This window comes from Hippopotamus amphibius, chromosome 2, assembly GCF_030028045.1.
Source record: "Hippopotamus amphibius kiboko isolate mHipAmp2 chromosome 2, mHipAmp2.hap2, whole genome shotgun sequence".
NCBI classification, from domain to species: domain Eukaryota; kingdom Metazoa; phylum Chordata; class Mammalia; order Artiodactyla; family Hippopotamidae; genus Hippopotamus; species Hippopotamus amphibius.
This window is the reverse complement of record NC_080187.1, coordinates 100,738,373-100,764,058: the sequence shown is the minus strand read 5'-3', so window position 1 is coordinate 100,764,058 and position 25,686 is coordinate 100,738,373. Positions and strand designations below refer to the sequence as shown.

Below are 25,686 nucleotides of genomic sequence, written 5' to 3'. Positions count from 1 at the left end.
TTTTATTGTTATTATAAAAAAGGGTGACTGCGGTGTGTAAGGAGGAAACCTATGGTTCAGATTTATTGCGCTGTACGTTCTCAACCGTTTAATAAAATAAAACCCAAAGCTCTTAGGTTTTTCTGCGGGGTTAATACTAACAACATGCACGTGCTCCGCCAGCCCAGCTCCCATCCGTAGGGCACACTCTGGTCGGGGGCTTGGGGTGGGTAGTCAGGTGGGAACACATGCCTCTTGCTCGCCAGCTATCTCATGCTAGTAATAACAGTGGCCGTGATTCACCTGAGTCCCGGGCTTTTAGGTTTTACTTGGTTTGTTTCATTTAAAGGAATAAAAATAAAATCTTGAGAAGAAACAAGGCAGCACTGCATAAAGGAAAGAAAAATTATATCCTTTGAGCAGAACTGAACATTCCTTTCATTTGTAAGCACCGTTTATCCTTCAGTAGAACTTTGCTGTTTTAGCTGGAGGTGAGGAGCTGAGCACAAGGGGGTAGTGTTAGGTTAGTTGAAAGCAAGTTTTCTCTGGCGTGGCGCCGTCAAGAGGTCGGGCTGGACGGTTCTGTGTTGCGGGGCTGCCCTGTGCACTGGACGAGGGTCCGCGGCACCCCTGGTCTCTGCTCACCAAGTGCCAGTAACGCCCCCCCCCCCCCCCACCAACCCCGTGGTGACAGAAGTGTCTCCAGACTTTGCTAAATGTCCTCTGGGGACAGATTGCCCCCAGCTGAGTACTACTGGTTTAAAGTAGAACAGGGCGTTTCAAAGGTTTCCTCATGTACCCGTTTTTGTCTCAACTTGAAGTCACAGACTGTGATTTTTTTTGTTTTAAGTTGGAAGGGAGTAAGAAATGATCTAGTGTTTTAAATCGCATTTTTCCATGCCTTTTTCTGGACTTTCCCAGGGAATCACAATTCAGTTTTAACTTCATGCTTCAGAGGTTTACATGTGCATTTAGAAATGCACCGAACAAGCTTTCTTTCTTATGTCCAGGTTGTCGGTTATTTGTAGGTTATTCTTCCAGTTGAGAGCAGGTGGAGTATTTGGGAGCCTCAGTTAGTTCACATTTTAATAACCTCAGGTGGAGTCTGACCCTTAGTATCTTTTTCTTCTTTTGCTGGAGGTCTTTTATAGCTCAGTCATCTAGGGATTGATTGGAGAAATGGAAAGCCTGAGTTCAGTTAACTCAATACCTATTTCCAAATAATCCTTGTTATTTGATGCTTCCTGAAAACATAGAAAAAGGAATTTAGGAAAAACAAACATGCACATGGATTTGGAATTGTGTTTATTTTCCTGTAAGCTTTAGTTCAAAGAAAAAAAACCAGAACGCTACAGTTTATCTGAATCTCTTTTTAAATATTATATTATACATATTGGGATTGGCAGCAGTTGACCAGTCTGTCAGACTTAACCTTTTGCATTTTTTAGTTGATACTGGGGATTTCATACTTCTCCAGGTGTGGGAAATATATAGGTAATCCTACAACACTGCTTCTTAACCTTGGTGTCACTTTGGGATTACCTGGGGAGCTTTGAGAAATCCAGGGCCCAGGCCACATCCCAGATCAGTGAAGTCTGTTGCTCTAGGAGCTGAGCCCCGGCATCTGTGCTGAGTCCCCACCTCCCTGTATTCCAGTGGGAATGAAGATTGAGGACCTGGGTGCATTTTTATAAATAAAGTTTTATTGAAACATAGCCACACCCGTTCATTTACTGATTGTCTAGAGACCCTTTGGCTTGCAAAGCCCAAGATAATTACTCATTGGCCATTTACAAAATCATGTTTGCTGACGCTTACTGTATACTCACAGTGAAAATTTTTAAAAAGAGGCTTTACATAAAATTCATAGTAAAAGAAAAAAATCCAGCATTTTGCCTTGCCGGGTCAAGTCCTGTCAGTTTTCTTGTACGTGGGGAAAACAGAAAAGCATTTTCCCTGAAGAACTGACTGGAAGATATTGTCAAACTGGAAGGAGAGGTGCCCAGTGCACCACCCAGAGCGGGGAGGCCCCATGGGTCACATTATGGCACTATGTACTTAACCGTCGACACTCAGCTTCTAATGCAGCGTTCATGACTCAGACTGATTGACTTGATGGAGGTCTGTAGAGGCAGAAATGGCTCTTCAATGCAAAGTGTGTTTGAGTTTGTCACTCCTGCTGCAGCAGTTCTAGGTGGTGGCAGACCCCTAAAGGAAATCCTTTAGCTCGGGGGAATCTCATATATAAAATGGAAAAGAATGAAAAAATTTAAATGCTTTTTTACATCATTTCCATCTTCCTTCAGTTCAGGTGGAAAGTTGATGGTTGTAAAACAGTTGGTCAAAAAAGAGTTTTTTAGAGAGTCCTCCTTTGGTCGTGCCCCTAAAGGCTCCAAGTATGAGAGAAAGGATCATTTATTCTGGTCCCTTGAGCAGAATCGGCATCTCCTGATTGAGATGCTGATTGAGAGCAGGTCACACTGTGAGGCCCCCAGCCCAGACTTACTGAATCAGAGTCTGCTTTTTAACAGGACCCCCAGGCTATTTGAATACACATTAAGAGAGCCCTGGGAAGCACGGGTCTAATTGATAACTGGGTCTGTGCAGTAAACTGACCATTGATCCTCACTTTAAATGATTTCACGGCTCCTTAATGCCCTCTGACTTGGGCTCACTCATTAAAGGCAGACAGGTTTTCCCCTTTGGCTGTTTCCAAGTACATCTTGCCTGCCCTCTTATTTAGTGAAGATTTATATAATGGTAGAAAATGAAAGTAGAGCGATTGAATTAGAAGAGATACCATTTTATATGCATCAGGAAAACAAAACTTGAAAGGCTAAAGGGAACTTGCCAGGTAAACTTGTAAGAAAATAATCAAGTGGAATGGAGTCTTCTTTGATTCTATAAGAAAAAATAATCTGCCCATTAAAGCAGACATCTGTGCTGGGGAGCAGTCGGGAGGGTGAGAAATGAATCCCTTGAGCTTCTCAGATGAGCACAGAAATCATGGAGTTAGGCCTTTCCACCAAGCAAAGCCATAACGTTCAGAGTACACGTAGACCTGTATCACATGGGCAATTGTCCAGAATTCAGGTGTTCATAGAAAATCTCAAGGAATCCTGTCAGGCTCTGTCAGGTTAGTGCTGTTTTTTTTGTCAAGTAGCATTCTAAATATTTGATTGAAAAACGTGATTTTGAAATTATTCCTTAATTCTTAAATAGAATTGGTTTATCCTTGAACATTCCCTTATGTTGACTTTTTAAATAAGGCTAATACCATCTGAATTTAGTTTTTTAAAAGGCAGTATAAGTAAATTGGAGTCTAGCTATTAGTCTGGCTGTTCTTGCTGTGAAGATCTGATCATGCGTTTAGTGTTCACTGTTGTACCAGGGTCCGTGCAGGATTCAGAACAATTCTAGCTTCATGGAAGTGGGCAGGAAGAGCCAGGAAAGCAGGAGTGGGGGCCCCTTTTAAGCCTGGAGGTTCCATCTCCTTATCTTTGAATGAGAGGTCAGGAAGCTACTGGGAACTGCTTCTTACCCACAAGCTGCCTTACAGTCCCAAAGGCAGGGTCTGATTGCCAGAAAAATGCATGACTGCCAAGTGTCAGCTGCCACTACTGCTGCAAAAGCAGCATGTGCTCCCCTTCTGCCTTCCAGATCTCATTTCATGTCCTGTTAGCAGAATCCAAATCACCTCCAGTAGCCTGGTGACAGGAGCATCTGGAAGATGCAGGCCTCAGACTTCCGTTCCTTGCTACAGGGAGAAGCATAGGAGGGGGTGGGAGGGGGCTCTGAGTGACAGCATCCAGCACTGGCCTCATGCTGACGACAGCAGCTGACCCTCACGTAGGGTTTGCATGTTGTTTTTAAAAACCTTCTCTCGATGAGAACACTGTAAGGTAACCAAGGTAAGATGCTAATTTTACACACACGAGAAGATGCGAGGAAGTTAAATAATGCTTTTTGTCAAACGTGCTGGTCAGTGTTACAGGGGATTGTGTTGGCTCCTAAGCAGTGCTCTGTGGTCTTTACTGCCCTTTTCTCTTTTGTACTTACTAGTGGAGCATCCTATAACCAGATGGCATTAGAGGGGTTCTTTAGAGGGGACCCCAGGATAGAAAAGGCACCTCAACTGCACAGTTCTAGTATTTGTAGGGCTGGTACACTGGAGGGGCATATTCATGGGTGATGATACTTCCAACTTCAATAGCCTATTCCCTTAACTTAAAGAATTAGGTAATTCTTGTAATATGCAACTTTGGTCTCAATATATTCCTTCTTTTTTCTTAAGCAGATGAAAAACTCGGAGAACCGCCATGCAATGAGTTCCCAGTACAGGATGCATTCTTACTACCCGCCTCCCTCCTACCTGGGCCAGAGCATGTCTCAGATCTTCACTTTTGAGGACGGTCCCTCTTACTCGGAAGCCAAAGCGAGTGGTAGGTTCCTGGTTATGTGGTCTGGATTTGAGGTGGAGAGAGGATGCCTGCCCAGCACTGGGTCTCTGGTCCTCTCTATCAGCTTACCAGTTAGCATCTGCTGGGAAGGTTGTATAAGTATCCTTTAAAATATTTAATTATGGGATGGTTTTGCCTTGCTGGATTCTTAATATCATGTTTCTCCTTTCTGGACACCCGGAGTAACAAGTACAAGATACAGAAGCCAAAAATCTATTTTCTGGAGAATCAATATGTAATATCAGGGGGCCCTTAAATGTGGTTCAAGTCCTGATATTTTTGATGAAATGAGTCTCTGTATACTGAAGACTAGTTTTCCAAAACTTTGCCAATTTAAAATTGAAGGTGTATTCATCTTTTGCAGGAGGAAATAAAAGAACATAATAAAACATTTTTGAATACAATAGATCTCAGAGTTTATGCAGTAGCAATGCAAATAACTCTGATATAATGGCTTTAAAATAAAAAATGACTGTTTAACAAACCAGAGCACTTTGAAATATACAATTCCTCAACTTCAGTTTTAACTTTCTCCCCAATATTTACACTGTGATGATAGGCAGGTCTTTTATGGCTGCTGTGTTTCCAGGCCCTGTTTTTCAGTTCTTTCTTTTTTAGGCATCATCTTTGGACCTAGGAAAGTGAGAGGCGTACACAGTTGAGGCAGTAAGTAGAAATCAGAGCAGTAATGAGTGAGTTGGTGGAGAAACTGACTACTAGAAGTTACTCTACTAGAAGAAGGAAGCAGGTTTTCTCAGTAACTTATTCTCTATAAAGAATTGGCTTCTTTGTAAAACGAGTGCTTAGAGAGTGAGAATTGGAACCATGCTTCGATTTCCAAGTTTGGAATGGTGAAGTCTTAAAAAAGCTGGAAAAGTTATGCTTTATGTACCGTACTAAAATAAAATAAAGAATTTCATTAATTCAGAATACATAGGTCAAGGGAACTGACCAGTGTGAAATGTAGAGTTGGAAGTACATGTTGTTGATTGCACTTTGGTTCTTATTAGTAATCACTTTTTGTCAGGAGTGGACAAGCACAATTCTGTATTATAAATATTTATTCCATATAACACATGCCCGTGTGGTCCTTCTTTCATACTGCCTTTGATTCTATGTATTTTTGTGAATTATACGCTCCTTAAGGACAGAGAACACATCTTATGTACCTTTTTAGTTGCTGTGATGCCTGTTTGTTACTCATCAGTTGGGTGAAGGAAGGAATGCATGAACAAAGGAGTAAATGTGTCAGGTATGATTTCTAAGAAAGCTTGCTCTGTAAGAAAACATAATCCCGAAAGGTTGGAATCCTAACTCATTGTCTCATGAAGCCAGGGCACAATTTAGGGATGAAGCAGTTAAAGAAACGTTTGTTCATACAGAAAATTAGAACTGAAACTACTTTCAGGCAGAAATTGCCTAAGCTCCTTGCTCTAGGAATAGTGGAATATTTTTAGAAGCGCTGGCATTCTTGAGACAGAGGTGTAAATTCAGAGCAAGGCAGTAAGACAAAAAGATAAGAGGAAATTTATTAGAGCAGAGAGGAAGGAATTCGGAGAGGAGCAATAGGCATTTTAAATTTATGGCAGAAAAGGAAAAGACTAAGGAGAGAGGTTACAGTCCAGGAAAGAAAAGTCCAGCCGCCCCAGTGTCCATAGTGAGAGACTGAGTGAGTAATTAGCCTAGAATTTCCTAAAACTTTTCTGGCGATATGTGTGTTTGAGAGTGTGGTACGAGGAGACCTCAGGCTTAACCTTCTGGTCCTCATCTAGCTCACTGATAATTAATCAGGAGGGTCAAGCTTCAGACATGAGGGAGTTAGCTAGGAAGAAATACAGTGAAATCTCAGTAATACCTACTTTGGAATTGTCATGGAGAAGGAGAATATGAATTAACAGGAAATCCAAGTCTCAGATTATTTTTTTTGAAGAAATGTGGCTTTGTGACTTCCAAATACATGGTATCTTGGGCTTCTACATTGCCTGACGTTTTTACAGAGCCCATGGGAAGGGATGGGGAAAGAGAATGTTGGGGGTCAATAGGAACACCCCAGGATCATCTCCTGGAGCATGGACCCAAGTGGGGGCCAGTTAGGCCTTCTGGTAAGTGGGGCTGAGGCTGGTGGCAGGATGTGGGGATGGGGGCATCAGTATAGTCATTTGTAAGAAGGTGGTAGGGGATGGCTGATAACCAGTGTATTAGTTCTGTCGAGTTTGAGTTGAGGTCCTGTGGTTGGTTGCATTAATAAATAAATTATGGTTTGTAAATAGTACTCAGTTACTCTAAGTGGAGACATATAAGTAATTTGTAGGATTAATGTTTTCTTTAAAGTCTTATTTAAGTACAGATTTGTCCATTAAATCCTTTTTCTTCAGTTTCTTTGAAGATAAACTTCTCTTTACCATCTAAAGAAATGAGTCTAAGGTTTTCCTCTGGTTTTGCTGAAGATTGCAACATGAGAATAGAATGTAGGGGGGGAAGAATTACAGGGAAAGTTTCCCTTTTGCTGTGTTGCTACTGTTTAATGTTTTTTGTTGTAAAAAGGCCATTCTCTCTTCGTTCTGTGTCCTGGAAAGTTTTAGGACATAGATCAGAGATGGTGGGACCTGGTTGTGTAAGACTTTGTGAGCCATTGCAAGCACTTTGGCTTTTATCTAAAGTAGATGGGAAGCCGTTGGAGGGTTTCAAGCAAAGGGGTGACACGTCTGCTTGTGGTTGTTAAAGGTCACTCTGGTTACAGTTTAAGAAGAGACTGTTGGGGCGCAAGGTGCAGGCAGGGAGACCAGTTAGAAGGCTATTGCAGTAATTCTTGCAGAAGGTGGCAGTGGCTTAGTCAGGGTGGGAGTGTGGGAAGAACAACAGTGTGGAAGGGTTGAATTCCAGATGCATTTTGAAGATAGAACCAAAAAGATTTGCTGATGAATTTGGGGTGGGACAGAAAGGGAGGAGTGAAGGATGACTCTGTAATTTTTGATCTGATCAGGTAGAAACTTGGAATTTCCACTTATTCAGGTAAAGAAGACCATAAGAAAAACAGGTTTGTAGGAATTGGGAGTTTAATTTTGCATATGTTAAGTGTGAGATGTATGGTGAGTCATCCACGTGGATCGTCAAGTAGGAATTGGATGTATGAAGTCTGAAGTTGAGGGAAGATATCCCTGTGGAAATAAAAACGTGAGTGTTCAATGTGTAGATGTTATTTGAAGTTAATATGGTGGGATCACCTGGAGAGGTGAGTGTAGATGGAGAAGAATAAAGGACCAAGGATTGAACTCTGAGGCCTTGCAATGTTGAGAAGTTTGGTAGAGGAGGACCAGCAAAGGGGAGAGTCAGGTAGGTACCTTCTCCTACTTATGAGGTAGGAAGAAAACTAAGTGTGAATGGTATCTTGTAAGGCAAGTAAAGACAGTAAATATTTCAATGAACAGAGCCAAATAATGCTCATAGGTCCAAGGAGACGAGGGCTGGAATTGACCATGGGCTGCTGAAAGATAGAAATGATCGGTGGCTTGCTGAGTGGCCACTGTGGTGGGGAGGTGGGGACCAAAGCTTGATGTACGTTCAGGAGCATATGGAAGAGAAGCATCGGGGCAGTGAGCATAGACAGCTCTTCAAAGAGTCTTGCTGTAAGGGGAATAGTGAAATGGGGGCAGTACCTGGAGGAGGTGGTGAGTTCAAGGAAGCTCCTTTCCTCTTAGATCAGCTGGTGTGAGGTGTGTGTGGGGGCACAGGTGTCAGGGATGATAGCAGTGTCTCTGAGTAAGCGAGGTGGGGTGGGATCCCCTAGGGCACCCCCTCATGGGGCATTGGTCCCCAGAGTGGGGGCTGGGCATGCTTTCTCACTGTTCTAAGAGAAGATAAGCAAAGGAATTAATAGTAAACAAAAACTTAACAGCAACTTGACAGAGCAGTTCTATGTGTGTTGAACACATAAAAAATTGGGGCTTGTAGTTTTTGTCTTTCACTTTTCTAATAATTCACTTTTATATTGAAGTAAAATCCACCTGACATAAAATTAACTTAACCATTTTAACGTGTACAGTTCAGTGGCATTTAGTAGATCTCAGGGCTGGGCAACAATCCCCTCTGTCTAGTTCCAAGTCATTTCCATCACCCCTCAAGGAAACCCTGTACCCGTTACGCCGTCACTCTGCGTCCTCCCTTCCACCAGCCCCTGGTGACCACTACTCTGCTGTCTTGTTTCAGTGGATTTGCCTGTTCTAGATGTTTATGTAAATAGAATCATATAATATGTGGCCTTTTGGACTGTCTTCTTTCACTTAGCATAACATTGGGTTGGCTAAAAAGTTCGTTTGGGTTTTTCCGTAACATCTTATGGAAAAAACCTGAACGAACTTTTTGGCCAACTCAGTATTTTCAAAGGTCATACAAGTTGTAGCAGGTATCAGTACTTCATTACTTCTTATAGCCTAATAAGTTTACATGTATGGATATACCCTATTTTATCTGTTCATCAGTTGATGGACATTTGGGTTGTTTCTACTTTGTTTTGGCTATTGTTAATAGTCCTGCTGTGAATATTCATGTACAAGTCTTTGTTTGAATACCTGTTTTTAGTTCTTCTGGGGATATACCTAGGAGTGGAGTTGCTGGATCGTATGGTAATCCTGTGTGCAACTTTTTGAAGAGCCTTCAAACTGTTACCCACAGTGGCTGTACCATTTGACATTCCCAACATGGTGTATGAGGGTTCCAATTTCTCTAGCAAACACTTAGTTTCCATTTTTTGGATTATGACCCTAGTAATTCATTTTTATTGTATTTTATAAAAGCATCAGACTGTGGTGGATTGGAAACTGAAAAAAAAACTTAAAACAGGCCCCTGCAGATAGTTCGAGAAACGCAGACCTAGTGCCCAAGTGGAGGCTGGTTTGTGTGTGAATGTGGCCAGTGCACAGTAACAGGTGCAGGTTGTTCAGGAAGTGGGGTAAGGAGCATTCTGGAAATGATGCTTCCTCAACTTGGGATAAGGAGGCAGGTTCCACAGGAATACCTCTGTGTCAGTAGACGCACACATGTCTGCAGGTAGGCGGCATGTCATATCTGTAAATAGGCATTTTTCTCGACGTGTCAAATTCTTGAAAAAGTTTTTAGAGTATATGTAGCTGGCCAACACAAAGAGGTTTAGATTTAAAATGGTAAAAGTGAACATAGTTAGACCTTTTTGTCTATTTATCTTGCAATCTCAGTTTGAACGTTAGAAATGTTGCATCCTGTTTCTTCTGGATCTTTGGCCTCTTCCAGCTCAGATAAGTGGCAGGCCCCTGTGCAAACTCACGCTTCCTTTACATTCAAACTCTGCTTTTTTTAGGAGACAGAAACATACATTTGAGGTGCTTATTGCCTATCATGAGCTATTTATAATACATATTATTCATCTGACACACACAGGCTGTCTGCAGCTCTGTGAGGCCAGGTGCAGAGCGTTTACATTTTACGCAAAGGTCAGATGGCCAAGGTCAGCAGAAGGGCCTCTGTGAATTGAAGGCCTCATCTCATGTTCCTCTGTGGTGTCTGGGCAGCTGGCGGAGGCCTCTGTGTTCCCAAATAGGATTTTCTGAATGCATTCAGCATTGGTGATTTTGTAGGCTGATGAATCTAGAAGTGCCCGATTTCACTGACGGCATATGCTACCTTCCCCACAGTTGTCATGACTAAGTGCAAAGTGGTTGAGCTTTCACTCCATGGAATGGACTTGCTTCATACTGGGCATTAGAGTTGGATTTTTGCAAAAGACGATGAGGTTGAGTCTCCCAGTTTTGCAAGTGAGAACAGTGACGTTGTTGTGCCTTTTGGAAGCACCTTCAGCTCTCCTCGCTCGTGATCCAGGATGCCAAAGCTGCCTTTTATGTAAGGTGATGTGATAGGTGTCACAAGCAGCTGGGGATGGGAGGGGTGGTAGAAACCTTCTGTGCTCAGCATGTGGATGGAGCCATGACTGAGCAGCTGTAGCCGTGGCAGTATCAGACTTTTCTCTGAGAGCCTGAGTCTCCTCACCTGTTAAGGAAGGGGGAGGAGGTGAGCCCTGTCAGGCCCACACAGGTATTGTGAGGATGAGCTCGTGGCCTGGGTGAAAAAACAAGCTCTTTAAATCACACGTGCAACAAGAGGGGCAGCGTGTTCTTCTTCCTTCCACCATCCCTTTCTACAAGGGTTGTGTTGGTATTTCAGGCATTTCTTGTTAGGGAGAGAGCGCTTCTGGAAATGTCTTGGAGTCTTGCTCAGATAAGTGGGAGAGCAGGCCAGGGAGTCTGCGGGTTGCCTCTAGTGTATGTTCTGCTCTGAATTGTATGGCAGACCTGTAGGAGAGCAGAACATTGACCTTTTGCTTTCCCTGCTTTTTAAAGAAAGCTGTGAATGGGTTGTATGCAACAGCTAGAAAATGTTGAGTTTATGCTTTGGCACTTTAGGAAATGACTTATCATTTGCTGAATTTCAAAGAAAAGAGCACTTGGCTGGTAAACCTGTTTTCCTTATGTGACCGTTTTATTCTCAGCTTTAGCTTTGAACAGATAGGTAAGTGGACCATTCAGTGGCAGTGACTGTGGAGGCTGATGCGAGCAAGGGAATGGACCCCCCCCAGGAGGGGAGATCTGATCTGGCCCAGATCGCCAGCTCTGGGCTGGATTGTCAGATGCTCATTTAATCTTTTAGAGCTTCAGATCCCGCATCTGAAAGTTTAAAAAAGATAACAGCTTTATCTATTTTAATATAGGGATCATAGAAAAAATATGTAAAAGCGGCAGAAGCTATCAACTCCCTTAATCTCACATGAAGACCCATCACCATATCTTATGTATCTTTCGATTTCAGCAAGTGCCTGGCACTGGGCTGTACAAATGAAAGTGATCACAGTCATCGAGGAGGGTGTGTTTTTAGCCCTACAGGGACCCTGCTTGAAATGAAGCATATGTGTATTGTGATTCTTGAAATTGGCTAGACATCATGGTCTGCTGAGTGAGGAAAATGAAGCACATGAATTTTAAGCATATAATAAACAATGAGAAATGGCAGCTTTGAAAACTTATTTTTAATATATCAAATATATCACACGATATGTTTCAGAAGAAACAACCAGGAAAGAGGAATATATAAGGACACCACCAGGTCCCTTATACCTAAAGAATATTATAGAGGGCAAGCTGAAATGCTATTGGATGAGGACACACAAGCTTTTTTTTTTTTTTTTGGCTGCAATGTGTGACTTGCGGGATCTTGGTTCCCTGAACCAGGGATTGAACCGGGGCCCTTGGCAGTGAAAGCACATAGTCCTAACTACTGGACCGCCAGGGAATTCCCTTCTGTCTTCTCTTAAAACTTATTTTTCTCCCTCCATAAAAAGAGAGAGAGCTGATGGGACTCTAACTAATGTCCTCTGTGTAACGTGCTGCCTTTTGACAAGGCCGCCACAGGTCTAGAAATAGCAGGCACTTCCCAGGGCCCTACCTGAGGGAAGTCAGACTCACTCATGGCAAGTGAAGTTCGCTCGCTGCAGCACTTCAGCAAGGATTACCAGGGTGTATCCTCGCACGTGGAGGGCAGGGGTCTCATTCATTCATCTTTGTATTCCCCCAGGTGCGTAGCGTGGTGCCCTGTTCTCAGAGGACTCCTGGCATGTTTCATGGTTTCTTGTATGAATGAGAAGCTGACCTCAGGATTCTTTTCGCTGGTGCCTCCCTGGCCCAGAGTTAGGCCTTCTGATAAAGCACTTGGTGAAATAAATTGGTCATGGAAGAACACGGGGTGCAGCCCCCAGGCTGCAACATATGCTGCATTTGTATCACGTAGAATCTTCCCTTTGGAAAGCTCAAATTTTAAAGTTGTAAATCTTTTCGTACGATGAGTTTTTGATTAATAACAAAGCCCTGCATGAGAAGAGAGGCTTGATGACTGTTCACACTGAGAGAGACTGGGTGGAGCTGCAGGCAGGACCCAGTGCCGCCTCTGAGCCTGTTTCTAGAGCTCAAGAGGAGCCAGTGGAGGAGCTCAGGTCTCTGAACCACTTCCCTGGTGTTCTTTCTGCTGGTAAATCCTGTGGTTTCTTCTTCCCTTCTTTCCTTTTCCTTTTGTCACAAACATGTAGCTCTCACACTGTCTGTGGCAGTGCCCTGTGCATGTTATGGGGTAGCTCATTTAAGTCGTGTAATCGTAGTGTTGTCCGCATTTTGCAGATGAGGACGTTGAGGCATGGCGACAGTGCCCGTGAGGCAGGGAGGAGAAGGGGTCCTCATTTCCACGTGGCAGGTGGAGAAGCTGAGAACACAGTGATGACTTAGCTAGTCAAAAACTCCAAAAGAGCCCTGAAAAATCCACAGGGTTTCAGGTGTGCTGTTTACATTACTATTCCCAAAGCTGAATGTAAACTTTTAAACACGTTTATGACTTGATTAACATGGTAAAATCACTGTTTAATTTGGTGGTGATATTTGAATTTTCTTTTATTTAGCAGGAGGAGGTAAAGTGTAATATTTGACAAAGGCAGACATTACAAAATTAACTAACTAGTTATTAGCTTTGAAATTAAAAGTACAAATAGAAACAAAACCATGTTTTGAAACAGTTTCTTCCCCTCTGTGGACATGATTGTTATTTTAAAATTAGAGTGAATAAAAGGCCTGTTGATTTTCTCCAGATAATTTTTGAAAGAGACAGTATTTTACATTCTACCTAGTCTGTCAGTGGCTTATCATGAAGTTCAGCTTTTACAGCTTTGGCTTGTTCTTTAAAAACAGGGCACCTTTGCTGGGGTTTTCCTTTGGGCTAATGATTGCAGTCAGGAGGGCACACAGAGAGAGCAGAGCTCTGCAAAGCACACATTCAGGGAACTCCCAAATGTCCTAACAGAACCAGTTGAGCACAATGGCTAGACAATGCTGGCCCATGTTTTCAGGGCTAATTTATCTTGATGGGATGCAGGTGTGATGTTAGACCCCTACCTGCCTGCTCAGTGCAGGGAACCCCATCTATTGTGGGCACATCACACACCATCAAGTTTGCTGATTCTGTTACTCATTCAGCAACCACTTGTCTTTAAAAATCCTGAAGAGGCAGCGCTCATGTGGGCATGAACTTGGATGGACAGTAGATGCTCTGGGCAGAGTGTCCAGCACGCTCACATGGGAGATTTCTGCACTTGATTCTGACTTGAACCCATCGAGGCTCAGTGATTTTTCTCGGGCGCGGTGTGGAGTAACTCTGGAGTTTATGTTCCCTCCCTGGTTCCTCAGAGGCCTGGCCCAGGCCAAGTACAACTTGAATAACCTTCAGGAAAGCTGTGCTGTCCTTCTGTTGGCCGCTGTCTTTGAAAATTGCCTCCAGAGTTAGTGAGCAGGAACAGTTAAGATTTACAAACAATGATGAAGCTTGTCATGCATCTTTCACCATTCATCATCCAGGTGCCGTGCCTGGGCGGTGAAGTGTTCTTCATAAAAACCAGCTCAGTGTGAAATACACCTCGCTGCAGTGTTTACTGCTCTGAAGCTCGTCAGCGGCCCTTTATAGTAAATCCAGATTGCGATGTGACATTACAGTATATCATTGCCCGGCGCGGCCGGGTTTACACTGCGAATGAGTGCAGTGCACACCAGATGAGGTGTCCAAGTTGAGTTATGTCAGAATTTGGCTGTTATATGGGGATAGCTTTTGTTTGCCGAACACTGAAAGTTAGCTTTATTTGTATTTATATTTATATATAGGCATATACTTCCCATCTTGCACATATACACGGGTATACAATATACGCTGGGGTCAGGTTCCAACTGGGCTTTTGCTGTAAAGGATGGTGGCCAGCTATTTTATGTCCCTTCCAACTGTTGTTCATTGAAATTGGCATCAACAGACTCTTTTGGGGGAACTAGAGTAGATGGTTATTTCATCATAGCAGTGGGTTTGATTTTGCTGTGTGTAAAGTGGTCATATTTACCATCCTTTCTTACAAAAAGAAAAGGTCCCCTCTTTCCTGGGATTATTGTGGTACTGGAACAGTCCCTTGGCAGGAAGGCAAAGAGAAGAGACCCCACAAGACTGTCCCTACCCACTCTTGAGCACCTGGCCCGTCGCACTGAGCACATGCACTTGGGAGGAGGGCTCAGAAGTCAGTTGCTTATTTATAGCTTTTTTAGTGGGTATCAAAATCCTAGTGCTGCCTCTGTTATCTTGAAAGATGCTGCTTCCAAGAGAAGATTTATGGTGTTTTAGCTTAAATCGGCAAAATAAAAGAGCACACTGAATTTATTGCATGATCAGGTTTATTTACATTCACCTTAAAAGCGCCAATATTAAAAATGAGCTCCATAAAAAAATAATATTCAGAGATAACAGCAGGCCCTCTGGTCCCATGACCATCTTCTTAACACACATATTTTTAACTTCTCTTTTCAGTGTAGCGGGATTGTTAGGAGAACCATTTTGTGGTTTTCACACATCTGGCACTGCACTGAATCCAGGGTCTGTCCCCCATTTACACCAAGTCCAGGGAAGGGGTCCCCCCACTTTAGATGCAGAGGTGAATATCCCTCCCGCCCGTGCCCTCTGCTCTTGTTCCTGGCTCTGGTTCCTCTTAGTCGCCGTATCTTCTTCCTGGGGATTGATCAACGGTGCCACATCTGAGCTTCCTGAAGCGGCACAGGACACTGTCACAGGCGTGCGCTGCTGGCCTCCGCGGGTGGGACGGGGGCCAGGAGCCTCCCACTGGCGGTGGTACCTGAGGAGGGAGAGAGCAGCGGGTAGTCAGTCCAACATGATCACTTCCTTAGGGTTGTAAGGTCGACACAAGATGGCCAGTTAAAGTTAAATGTCACAATTTAATAAAGCATGTCCACAGTATTTTATTAGATTAAAAATTATTTGTTTCTGAAATTTAAATTTAATTCAGCACCTCGTATTTTTTCTTTGCTAAATCTGGCAACCTCAGGCTTCATCCAAGTCCTCTCTGAACCACTCTTTTCAGACAGCGGGGTAGAAGGCAGAAATGAACAGTGGGTGGTAGAGAGCAGTGCTTTCACTAAGCATGTTCGGCAGTTTAAGACTTGTTTCCTTTACATCTCTACAAAAACCGTGCCAGAGGCAGTGCTGATCATGCTTGGAACGGTTTCCTGATTTGGTTGAAGCTATTCATGGGTTTCTCTGTGAGACATTTCTAAATTATACTTTCTTTTTGCACATGTTAACTGTATTGTCTTCCTCTGTTTAGGTAATTCATAGGTCCAGATGTTTCTTTTATCATATTTTATAGGTCAGCTCCCTTAATATAACAGCAAATAAAAATTAACCCACTGCTGCTCAGACTCAAAATGGAAGTTTATAGTTTTTGTGCTTTTGGTTCCGTTGCCCCCTTGTACCTTTACCAGGCATTACAGTGACGCTTGAAGCTCTTGGGCAAGACCCGCTCCTCTGTCTCTTTCCTGAAGCCTCCCCACCTGCCGCGGGGTATGAACTATTGGCTCCGTCAGTAAACAACTAATACATTCACTGAGTGCCACTTATGTGTCTGTGGCCCTAGCGTTATGCCCAGGAGGTGAACCATGGCAGAGAACATGCTGCCGTGATCCCTAAATGTCAGCAGATCTTAGGGACCCAGGCCCTTCCCTTCCTGTCCAGAGAAGAGCAGGCTTGTCGCTAAGCCTTGGAAGCCTGTGCGAGGGAGTAGCCACGTGCCCCGCCGTCTTGCTCTTATTCCAGACTTGGCTGAAGTCTCCACCGTAAACCTCAGGGAGAACTTCCTTCTGCAGTTAGAGAAGCCAGGGTGACAGTGAGTCTGTGAATGGGTGTTCCGAGTGCGCAGCCCTTGCCAGGCGTGCTTCCCCTTTGTTGCTTATGTGCTGTAGAGGGGGGATGGCCTTGGTTTAGTCATTTGTTTGTTCATAACAGCTTTATTGATATACAATTCACATACCATGAAATTCACCACTTTCAAGTATACAGTGCATTGGTCTTCAGTATGTTGGTAAAGTTGTGCAACCATCATCGCTCTCTAATTCCAGAATATTTCCATCATCTCCAAAAGAATCCCCCTATTACAGTCCTTCCTCATTTCAGCCTCCCTCTCAGCCCCTGGAACTACTGTTCTGCTTTCTGTCTCTATGGATTTGCCTGTTTCTGGACCTTTCATATGAATGGGACATTTCATATAATATGTAGCCTTTTTACGTGTAATTTCTTTCACTTCGCATAATGTTTTCGAGGTTCATTCAAACTGAGGCTTGTAACAGGGCTTCATTCTTTTTTATGGCCAAATAATAGTTCATTATATGGAAAGGTTTGGTTAATTTTGAGTTCAAAAACTATCTCAGGGGCCAGCAAAACTATTAAGATTAAAACCCTAAGATCCTCAAGGGGGAATATGTGATTTATCTCATTTATCTACCTCTCTCACCTCAACACGTGAATGTCTGTAGTGAGCAGAACCTACTATGTGAGATGAAAGACACCCATAATGGGGTGCCGAGGTTCCCCCGCATCCAGCAAGCCAGGTTGTGTGGTTTTCCTGTTTTGTGCTAATACTATTTACATTAGTCTGCCAGGGCTGCCATGATAAAATAGCACAGGCCGATGGCTTAAGAAACAGAAACGCACAGTTGTGGGCTTTAGAAGTCTGAGATCAGGGTGTTGTCAGGGTTGGTTTCTGGTGAGACTCCTCTTCTTTGGCCTTTCCTCTGTGTACGCAGAGAGCGAGCGAGCTCTGATTTCTCTTCCTCTTCTTGTAAGAACACTAGTCCTATCAGGCTAGAGCCCTACCCTTAAGACCTCATTTATCTCCCTAAAGGCACTGTCTCTAATACAGTCACATTGGAGGCTAGGGCTTCAACTTATTAATTAGGGGGTGGGGGCAGGGCATGGCAGTTCAGTTCATAACACTGTTGAAGGGTTTAACGTCTCTAAATGTCTCCTCCTCTTGCTGAGGTTCTTGGCAAGTAGGAGAAGCATGCTGAGGTCGGGTGGGCCAGTGTGTGTAGAATGAACGGAGTATCTTGCCTGGTCTTACTGCCAACTCTCTGGCATTTGCTGCCCATTTCCTCACTCCCCAAGCTCTCTGACATGTGGAACCCAGCCAGTGGTGGGTGCTCATCTGTAGGCTGGGTCCCCAAAGCATAGAGGATTTTAGAGATGGAAAACTCCACCATCGGGCACACCCCACTTACCCCTTACCCGGAGCAGTTCTTTTCCAGATTGTTGCTTTTCTTTTTTTGTTTTAAATTTTATTTCATTTATTCTTTTTCTTCTAAAAATTTATTGAGCTATAATTGACACACAATAAGCTGCATATGTTTAAAGTGTACAATTTGATATTTTTTCTTATTAGCCATCTGTTTTACACATATTAATGTATATATGGCAATCTCAATCTCCCAAGTCATCCCACCCCAACCTCCCCCTGCCCCCTGCTTTCCCTCCTTGGTGTCCATATGTTTGTTCTCTACTTTTCTTTTTCTCATTCTTCCCCCTCCCCCCAACTTCCCAGTTTGGTTTCTTCTCTCTCTCTGAATTTGGGGAAAGAATTTCCGATTCCTCACCATCTTTGCCCTTGAAGTGCTCTGTGTAACCATAAACAATTAAAGTCTGATGTACTGCTATAAATTAGAATCTTTGCCACTTTTCCTGGCAAATACAGCAGGTAAGAATTAGGGCCTTCCCCCATAGGGAAATGAATGAGAAAGCAGTGCATTGTTTCCAGATGTTATTATGAACCAATGCAAAGGTTACTTCACAGTAAACTTACAGTTAGCCTTCATGAACTAGCTAATGCCCCTTACAGATCAACCAAATAGGAAAAGTAATCTCTTACTTTATAAAGCAGTTTGACATACATCATCTTGTTTCATCCCACCAGAAATCTTGTTAGGTAATAAGAGGCTTTTTCCTCCTGACACCAATTCTGATGCCAACTGGGTGTCCTACAATTCAGTTTTAATATTGACTCCCCAAAGTTAGCCCAGGCCCCGTGGGTTAAGGGCTCAATCTCACAAGACTTCCTGCACTTCAGATGCCAGCCAAATGGGGTGCTCAGGCTACCCACACGTCTGCCTGGCCCGTTACAAATCTGGGGACTCCCACAACTTCTCAGGTCTGGTAATTCACTAAAGTGACTCACAGAACTCAGGAAAGCAACTTACTGTAACTGTTATGGGTCTTTTATAAAGGATATAACTCAGGAATAGCCCAATGGAAAGGGTGCCTAAGGCAGGGTATGGGGAGAGGGTGGAGAGCTTCCAAGCCCTCTTTGGGGATGCCCAGGCTCTGAGAACCCCAGTCACGAAGGGGTTTTTCGGGAGGTTTCATGACCAGGTGTGATGGATTAAACCATTGGCCGTTGGTGATGAGCTCCATCTCCAGCCCCTCTCTCTCCCTGGAGGGTTGTGGGGGAGGGCTGGAAGTTCCAAGCTTCTAATCAGGGCTGGGTCTTTCTGGGGCTCAGCCCCAAACCTGTGTCTATGACTAGCCCCCATCCTAAAACCACCTAGCCCGCCAAGAGTCACTTCATTAGAACGGAGGCTCCTGTCACCCTTCTCAGGAAATTCCAAGGGTTTTAGGAGCTCTGTGCCAGGGACAGGGACAAAGTTCAAACATCTTTCTGTGATGCTACAGGTTGGTAGAGCAGAAATCACTGATTGTATTTTAGGGAAGAGGGAGTCGCTGAATAGAGAGGATAGGTGGCACGTGGAAGTGGAGCTGCACGATCTTCTCTGACTCCATGTCTCTCTGGGATGCTCTCCAACCTCAGACTGTCACACAGTATTGAAACCTTGTCGTCAGCCGGCTGTCTTAGACCTTACCATCCAGTATAGCATCTACTGGGTCTGTAGGGCTGCTTATGTTTAAATTAATTAAAATTAAAAATCCAGTTCCTCTGTCACACTGGCCACATTTCAAGTGCTCAGGAGCCACATGTGACTGGTGACTACCATACTGAGTAGAGTAGGAATAGAGCATTTCCATCCTCAGACAGCTCTGTTGGACGGCACTGTCTCGGACAATTAGGTGAAGGCTATTTTGTTGTGGGCTTTTAGAGTGACAGGATGGGGCAGCACAGTGTCTAAACCTGAGACAGAGGAGTGACACAAGTACCACAAGCTCATCAGACACCACTTTAAAAGTTTTTTGTGGGAACATCAGCCCTTATTCAAATGGCCTGTCAGGTTGAAGAGGACTGAGTTGGACTGATTGAATGCTGATAAGTGTTAGTTAATCTTTGGGTCTAATTGTGGTGCGCACTGTTTTTTTTTAAATAGCAGATAGAAGTGAGTAAACTAGAACCTGGTCGGTCTTAGTCCAAGAATGATAGTACTTGTCTACTGTGGAAAACTTGTCTTATGTCAGTGGGGCAACATGTGAGTCTTGGGCACTTGCCAACGATTGCTGACATTAAAACCAAGCGGGGAAATTGGCATTAATTCCTTATCAGATGCAGGATTTGTGAGTATTTTTTCCCATTCGTTGTGTTGCCTTTTCACTGTGTGCATCATGTGCTCTGATGCACAGATTTTTAATTGTGATGAGGTCCAGTTTGTGTATTTTTTCTTCTGTCGCCTATGCTTTTGGTGTCATATTCAAGAAATCATTGCCACATCCAGCGTCATGAAGCTTTTCTCCTATATTTTCTTCTAAGAGCTTTATAGTTTTGGCTCTAACATTGAGGGCTTTGATCTGCTTTGAGTTAGCTTTTACATATGGTGTAAGGTAAGGGTCCAACTTCGTTCTTGTGCACATGGATATCCAGTTTTCCCAACAGCGCTTACTGAAAAGGCTGCCCTTTCGCCATTGAATAGTCTTGGCACCAGAAGGGGAAAATGGCAGGAGAGTCAAAGTTTGACAGTTGCCTGTGGCTTTTTTCTGTGATCATCAGAGAACAGTAGACGTTGAGTATTGAGTCCGCAGCACAAGCCTGCAGTTGGCAGTGGATGATCCACCTGAATCTCCGTGGTGAGTGGATTTCCTAGGGTTATTTTTTACTTCTGTTTACTTGTCTCTCCCTCCTGTTTCAGCTATATCTTTTCCCCATTCCTTACAGCTCTGAGGTAAAGGAGAATAGGATAACAAGGGAAGGCAATCCTTCCGCAATCCAGATCATAGTAGGTAGAGCTGTGAGAGCAGGAGTGCACGTAAAGGACTGGCTGACTTTCCATTTTTCTGATTGAACGTACTGGAGTTTTTCTAATAGAAAGGGACAGATGTTAACTTTTAAAATACTCCATTTTTAAGGGTCCTCTGAAGCTGTGTATCCATGAGAGATGGCAGAACTCTGGGTGAGCCCCAGTGACAAAGCCATGAAATCCTTCTGTGTCCTGTAGGACTATTCCTAAGGCAACACTTCTAGAGCTGAGAGCAGATAAGCAAAAACAGTGGATGAGAATGCCTGGCTGGCTGGCTGCAGCCCAGAGGTGTCAATCACCCCGTAATGTGTACAGAAGCGAGAAGTCAATGTGTAGTTGTTTTAATTTGACACACTCTTGGGTTGAGAGAGTGTAATCGCTGGAGGGGACAGTTAAGTGGCTGTGCGCCTTGTCAGCTCGTCTGGGTCTGACTCCTGTGCTGAGCGCCTTTCTGAGGAGCAGTGGATCGGGTTAAATACCGGCATAATTGCTCGCTTCCGCACACCGGACCAGCGATGCCTTGTACTACATCTCTCTCAGCACTTGCCTGAAGCTGTTGGGGTTTATGCTGCAAAGAGGGTCCGTATGTTCATTTTCATGAATCAGTGTCGGTTTTTGAAAAGCAGTGGTCACAGCTCTAAGTGGACGGTAATAAATTGCAGCCCTCCAGCCCCACTGGAATAAATCAGAACTGCTTATGTCCATCCAAGTGGTCTTTTGAGTATAAATGACTTTTTGTTTACTTATCACACCGAATGTTTGTGTCCAGGAAATGGAGGCAGATGATTTGCTCATTTTTTAATCCCGTGAGTTACACTTCACTTCTGTGAAACCAGAGAGGAAATTCCACGTATAGTTAGGTAGGAAGGTGTCTCCCGACGCAGTAAGTGAAGTGATTGAAGTCATTTTCAAGGCTGGAAACACTTTATTTTAGGAATTAACCCAACTCTGGGTGTTAGCCTTGTCTCCAACCACTACTTAAAATGTGCCAGAAATGCACTGGGCTCTGAAAAGAGAGCATAGTTTCTTGCCCAAGAAGTTTCTAAGCGAAGAAACTAAGTTTGGGAACATGTATTTCTTGGATTGCTTGGCTCTGCTTCTCTATGAAGGAGCTGCGCTGCCTGGTACTTAACGTACTGTGCTTGCTGAGAGAAAACGTGGACATGGCTGTATTCATTCCTTTTGCAAGTTAAAGTGACCAGAGCTCTGAGCTGCCATGGTTGGCGTGCAGATGTTACAGAGTTTGATTGTGGTGGCTTTATTATGAAATCTGTTTCACATTTAGTACTAGTTGGAAGAACTATCTCATGATTTTCTTTTCTTTTTTTTGATCGGGCCATTGTCTTCTTCCACTTACCTTTCCCAGGGGGCTGCCCAGGGCACCTGGTAATGTCTCAGTGACGCACTAATAATCTTTTATTGTAATTTATTTTATGCTAAACACATGTAACATAAAACGTGCCATTTTAACTGCTGTTAAGTGTAGGATTCAGTGGCAGTAATGACATGCAGTGTCATGCAGCCGCCTAAGGTTTCTCTAGGGTTGAAGGCAGTCACTGATCTGTGAGGTGGTGGGGTGGCGGGGTTGTCAACTCCAGGGTGCCTTTCTAACCCGCCCTCCCCTTCTCTTACTGTTGCCTCACCTGCAGCGTTCTAGGGCTACCTCCAGGGTACCAGGGACACCCCATTCATCCCTGAATTACCTTTTCCCTGAAGAATCCTCTTTGTTTACGTGATGCCTGGATCCTGACCTCACCCCTGCTCATCTTTTTGTGACCTGGATAGTTCAGCGTCTTCCTTTCCAAAGTGACCCTGGTGCCCAGCACTCTCTGCTCCAGGGACCACTCACCAGGCTACTAAGGACCTCTTTTTAACTGTCTGCTCGTTCTGTTGAGCTTACTCCCAAGTGGAACCATATTCCAGAAATAATCTTAACTCCCTGCCTGGTGCCCACAACATCCTTCATTCACCAAGTTCTCTTCTTTAACCAGCCAGCTCTAAAAGTCCTCTATCATGATGTTTTCCAAAATTGAATTACAAGAACAGGGTGATTTTTCCCTGGTGCTGCTAGTTTGAAATTTGAATCTTCTCCACAAATACTGAGAATGATTACTCCTATTTTCCGTGGCATATTCTTTCTCCTCATTCATTCTTTGACCTTTATTATTTCTTTGTTGGCACTCAACAGATACCAAAACTGCCTGAAGAGGGCTTTGCTTTATTCTCTGTGTAACTTCTAGTTCAATGCTTCATGCAGGGTCATTGTTATTATTTTTACAAAAAACAATACAAGCTCATTGGGGAAAAATCAAATAAGATAGAAATATAGTAAAATCAGAAGTTTCATAGTGAAGTTTGATAATTTCTTTCATATAGATATTACACATTTTGTATTCCTTCCCTCCCCAGTGTGTATTATGCTAAAATACATTAATACCTACAAGACTGGTTATTACATTTATGTCAAATGCCTCTTTGGGCATCCATCAAAATAACCACGTGGCTTTCTCTTTTTAATGTAATAAGTCACATTAATGGATTTCCTAATATCAAACCATCTTTATATCCCTGGAATAAATCTTATTTGGTCATGAGACATTATCTTTTTAATACATTGGAGGATTCAGTTTACCTGTATTTATTTAAGGACTTTTGTATTTACCCATAAGTGAGCCTGGCCTTTTTTCCTCTTTCGTGATATCCTTATCATGTTTTTTGTCTCATGGTTATAAGCTCGTAGGATGAAACAGAAGTTGTTCATCTTCCTTTATTTTCTGAGGAAGTTTAAATGACATAGGAATAATCATAGCTTTGTGTTTGAATGAAATTACTCATAAAACCATCTAGGCCTGGGTCCTTTTGAAAATGAGGAATGTCTTAACTTTTCCTTTCTTATATGGTAATCTATTATTTAATGAACTCTCTTCCTCACTTAATGTTGATAGTTTTTCTTTCTTTGGAGAGAACTATACATTTCACTTTTATTTTCAAACAGTGATATAAAATTGCTATACCTGTGGTTGAAACACTATACCTGTGGTTATATCCACTTTCTCATGTTTAATGCTTTTCTCTTTATATGCTTATTTTCTTGTGTTCATGGTTAGATTTTCTAAAGGTTGGTTTGTTTTATTGGTCATTTCATATTACCATCATACGAGTTTATTTGTTCATGTGTAGATTTTGATTGACATAACAATCTGTTCTTAAAGAGATTTTTGAAATTCTTTATTTCTATGTTTCTTTCAATACCCACCGAAAAAGTGGATATTTGTGGTAATAGAGCCAACTGACTTAAAGAAGTTACTCCCCCAAACAATGTGGTAAATAAACGGCAGAACTGGCATTCACACTCAGATCTATCACTTTCTTCCACCCCCCATATTATGCTGCTTCTTGAGGTATAAAGGATGTCTATGTCTTAGTTTGGTTTCCACTTAGAAGCAAAGCTCAAGACATGAAGGACTTGTGTGCTGTAGTATATTGAATGATTATTCCAAGGAGGGAGAGTGAGGGCAGGAGGAAAATCCAACATCAAGTTGTGTATGGGAATCATGGTGGACAGACAGCAACAGGTGTTACATCTGGAACCTTCTGGGGAACTCCTAGAGAGCCTCTCAAAATCATCTACTTGAGGATATAGCAGGAGAATCATTTATCCACAGGCTCCCACTGCCATTGGCTGAGGCATTAAGCCTCACTTCTGATTTGCACATGTGCTTTGAAGAAGGATACTGTCTGTGGCATCAGAGAAGCCTGGGAGCAGGAAGTAAGTGGCCCACAGTCCACTCTATACAAGATGCTGCCACAGGGAGGTATGTTGAAGCTTGCACGGAGGATGCCTGTAGGATGTTCATTGGGTACCAGAGACATCTATTACAGTCTATTTATAGGAATATCATTTGAACTCACCTGTGACAGTGCGTTTCCCCAGCTCTGTTTTCCGTGAACGTAACACATATAGCCACCTATTACCTATACCCTGGATTGGGGGTACTATGAGTTATTGTTATTTTTATTTTTCCTTAAATCTGAAAATCATTTAGAGAGTGGGATATTATATGGTCCATTCCCAAATGGACTTCTCTTTCATCTGGAAGCATCCTCCAGGGGAAAAGGGGAGGAGCCTGGGAAGATTGGTTGAAAATAGTACGTTGAAGATTTGCCAGCAGATTCCAGTTTACTGATGAAGTTCCCCATTCTAGAGATTTATTTTGGTTAAGGTAGAAAAATCACCATGGGAAAGAAACTGTTTTTACTTTTCTTAACTAAACTATATTTAAAGAGAAGATGAATTTAAAGGTATGAGAGACTGTAGTTGGCTTTGGGGCCTTAGCAGTGATTCATGTTCACATTATTTCATTTTCCTTTGTATATTTGCATAATGGCTCGGAGCATTGAGTGTGGTGTCTCCCAAACCTGGGTTGTCACTTAGTGCCACATGACCTTGGGCAGGCATCTTCCTCTCTCTAAACTTTAGTTTTTCCATCTGTAAGTTGGAGGTGATAGTATGCATTTCATTAAGTTTCTTTTCAGTGTGAGTTAAGGTGAGTAATGTATATAAAGGGCATAGTACTGCATATGGTGCACGGTTAGGGCTTAATAAGTTGTAACTTTTACTGGGTTTTCATTAATTCCATCATCTTCTTAATTGAATGTTCCCAGTTGGGTTTGAGCCTGCCAAAATTCTTAGGGAGGTTACAGTTGAAAGTTTTCCAGGCAGGACCAATTCCAAGAAAGGAAGGGAATGATCAGTTGTGTTGTACTTTTGTCATCTCTCTTCCAATATCTTGGCAATAAGCGCACATACCCACGTGGATGTCTTCTTACTTCTGGTAGCCTACTCCCCTCTTGCCTGTCTCTCTTTTGAGAAAAAATAATTTGATAAATAACATGGTAAAATAATATTGATTTTATGTCTTAGTCCTCATGAGTATTTGAATTTTAAAAGGACATCGGTGTTTATTCTGAAGAAATGAATCTTTAGTAGTGGATTTTCAGATATTTTGGGTGGCAGGCACATTTTAGGGACAGAATCTCTTGTCCCCTCATTCTCAAATCACTCTTTTATAAGTAACCACCTCTTTTGTACACATGAAACCAAGTCTGCTTCAAGCACCTTGGTTACGGAAGTGCTT

The 25,686-nt window shown here is 43.0% G+C and overlaps 1 protein-coding gene across 2 annotated transcripts in view; it reads left to right on the top strand.

Moving 5' to 3' along the window:
- DMRT1 (doublesex and mab-3 related transcription factor 1) overlaps window positions 1–25,686 on the top strand; it is a 91,932-nt gene that overhangs the window by 46,853 nt on the left and 19,393 nt on the right. For both annotated transcript variants that reach the window (XM_057723882.1, XM_057723881.1), the window contains one exon: window positions 4,277–4,421. In XM_057723882.1, the coding sequence (XP_057579865.1) occupies window positions 4,277–4,421 (145 nt within the window). The remainder of the gene's footprint in view (window positions 1–4,276; window positions 4,422–25,686) is intronic.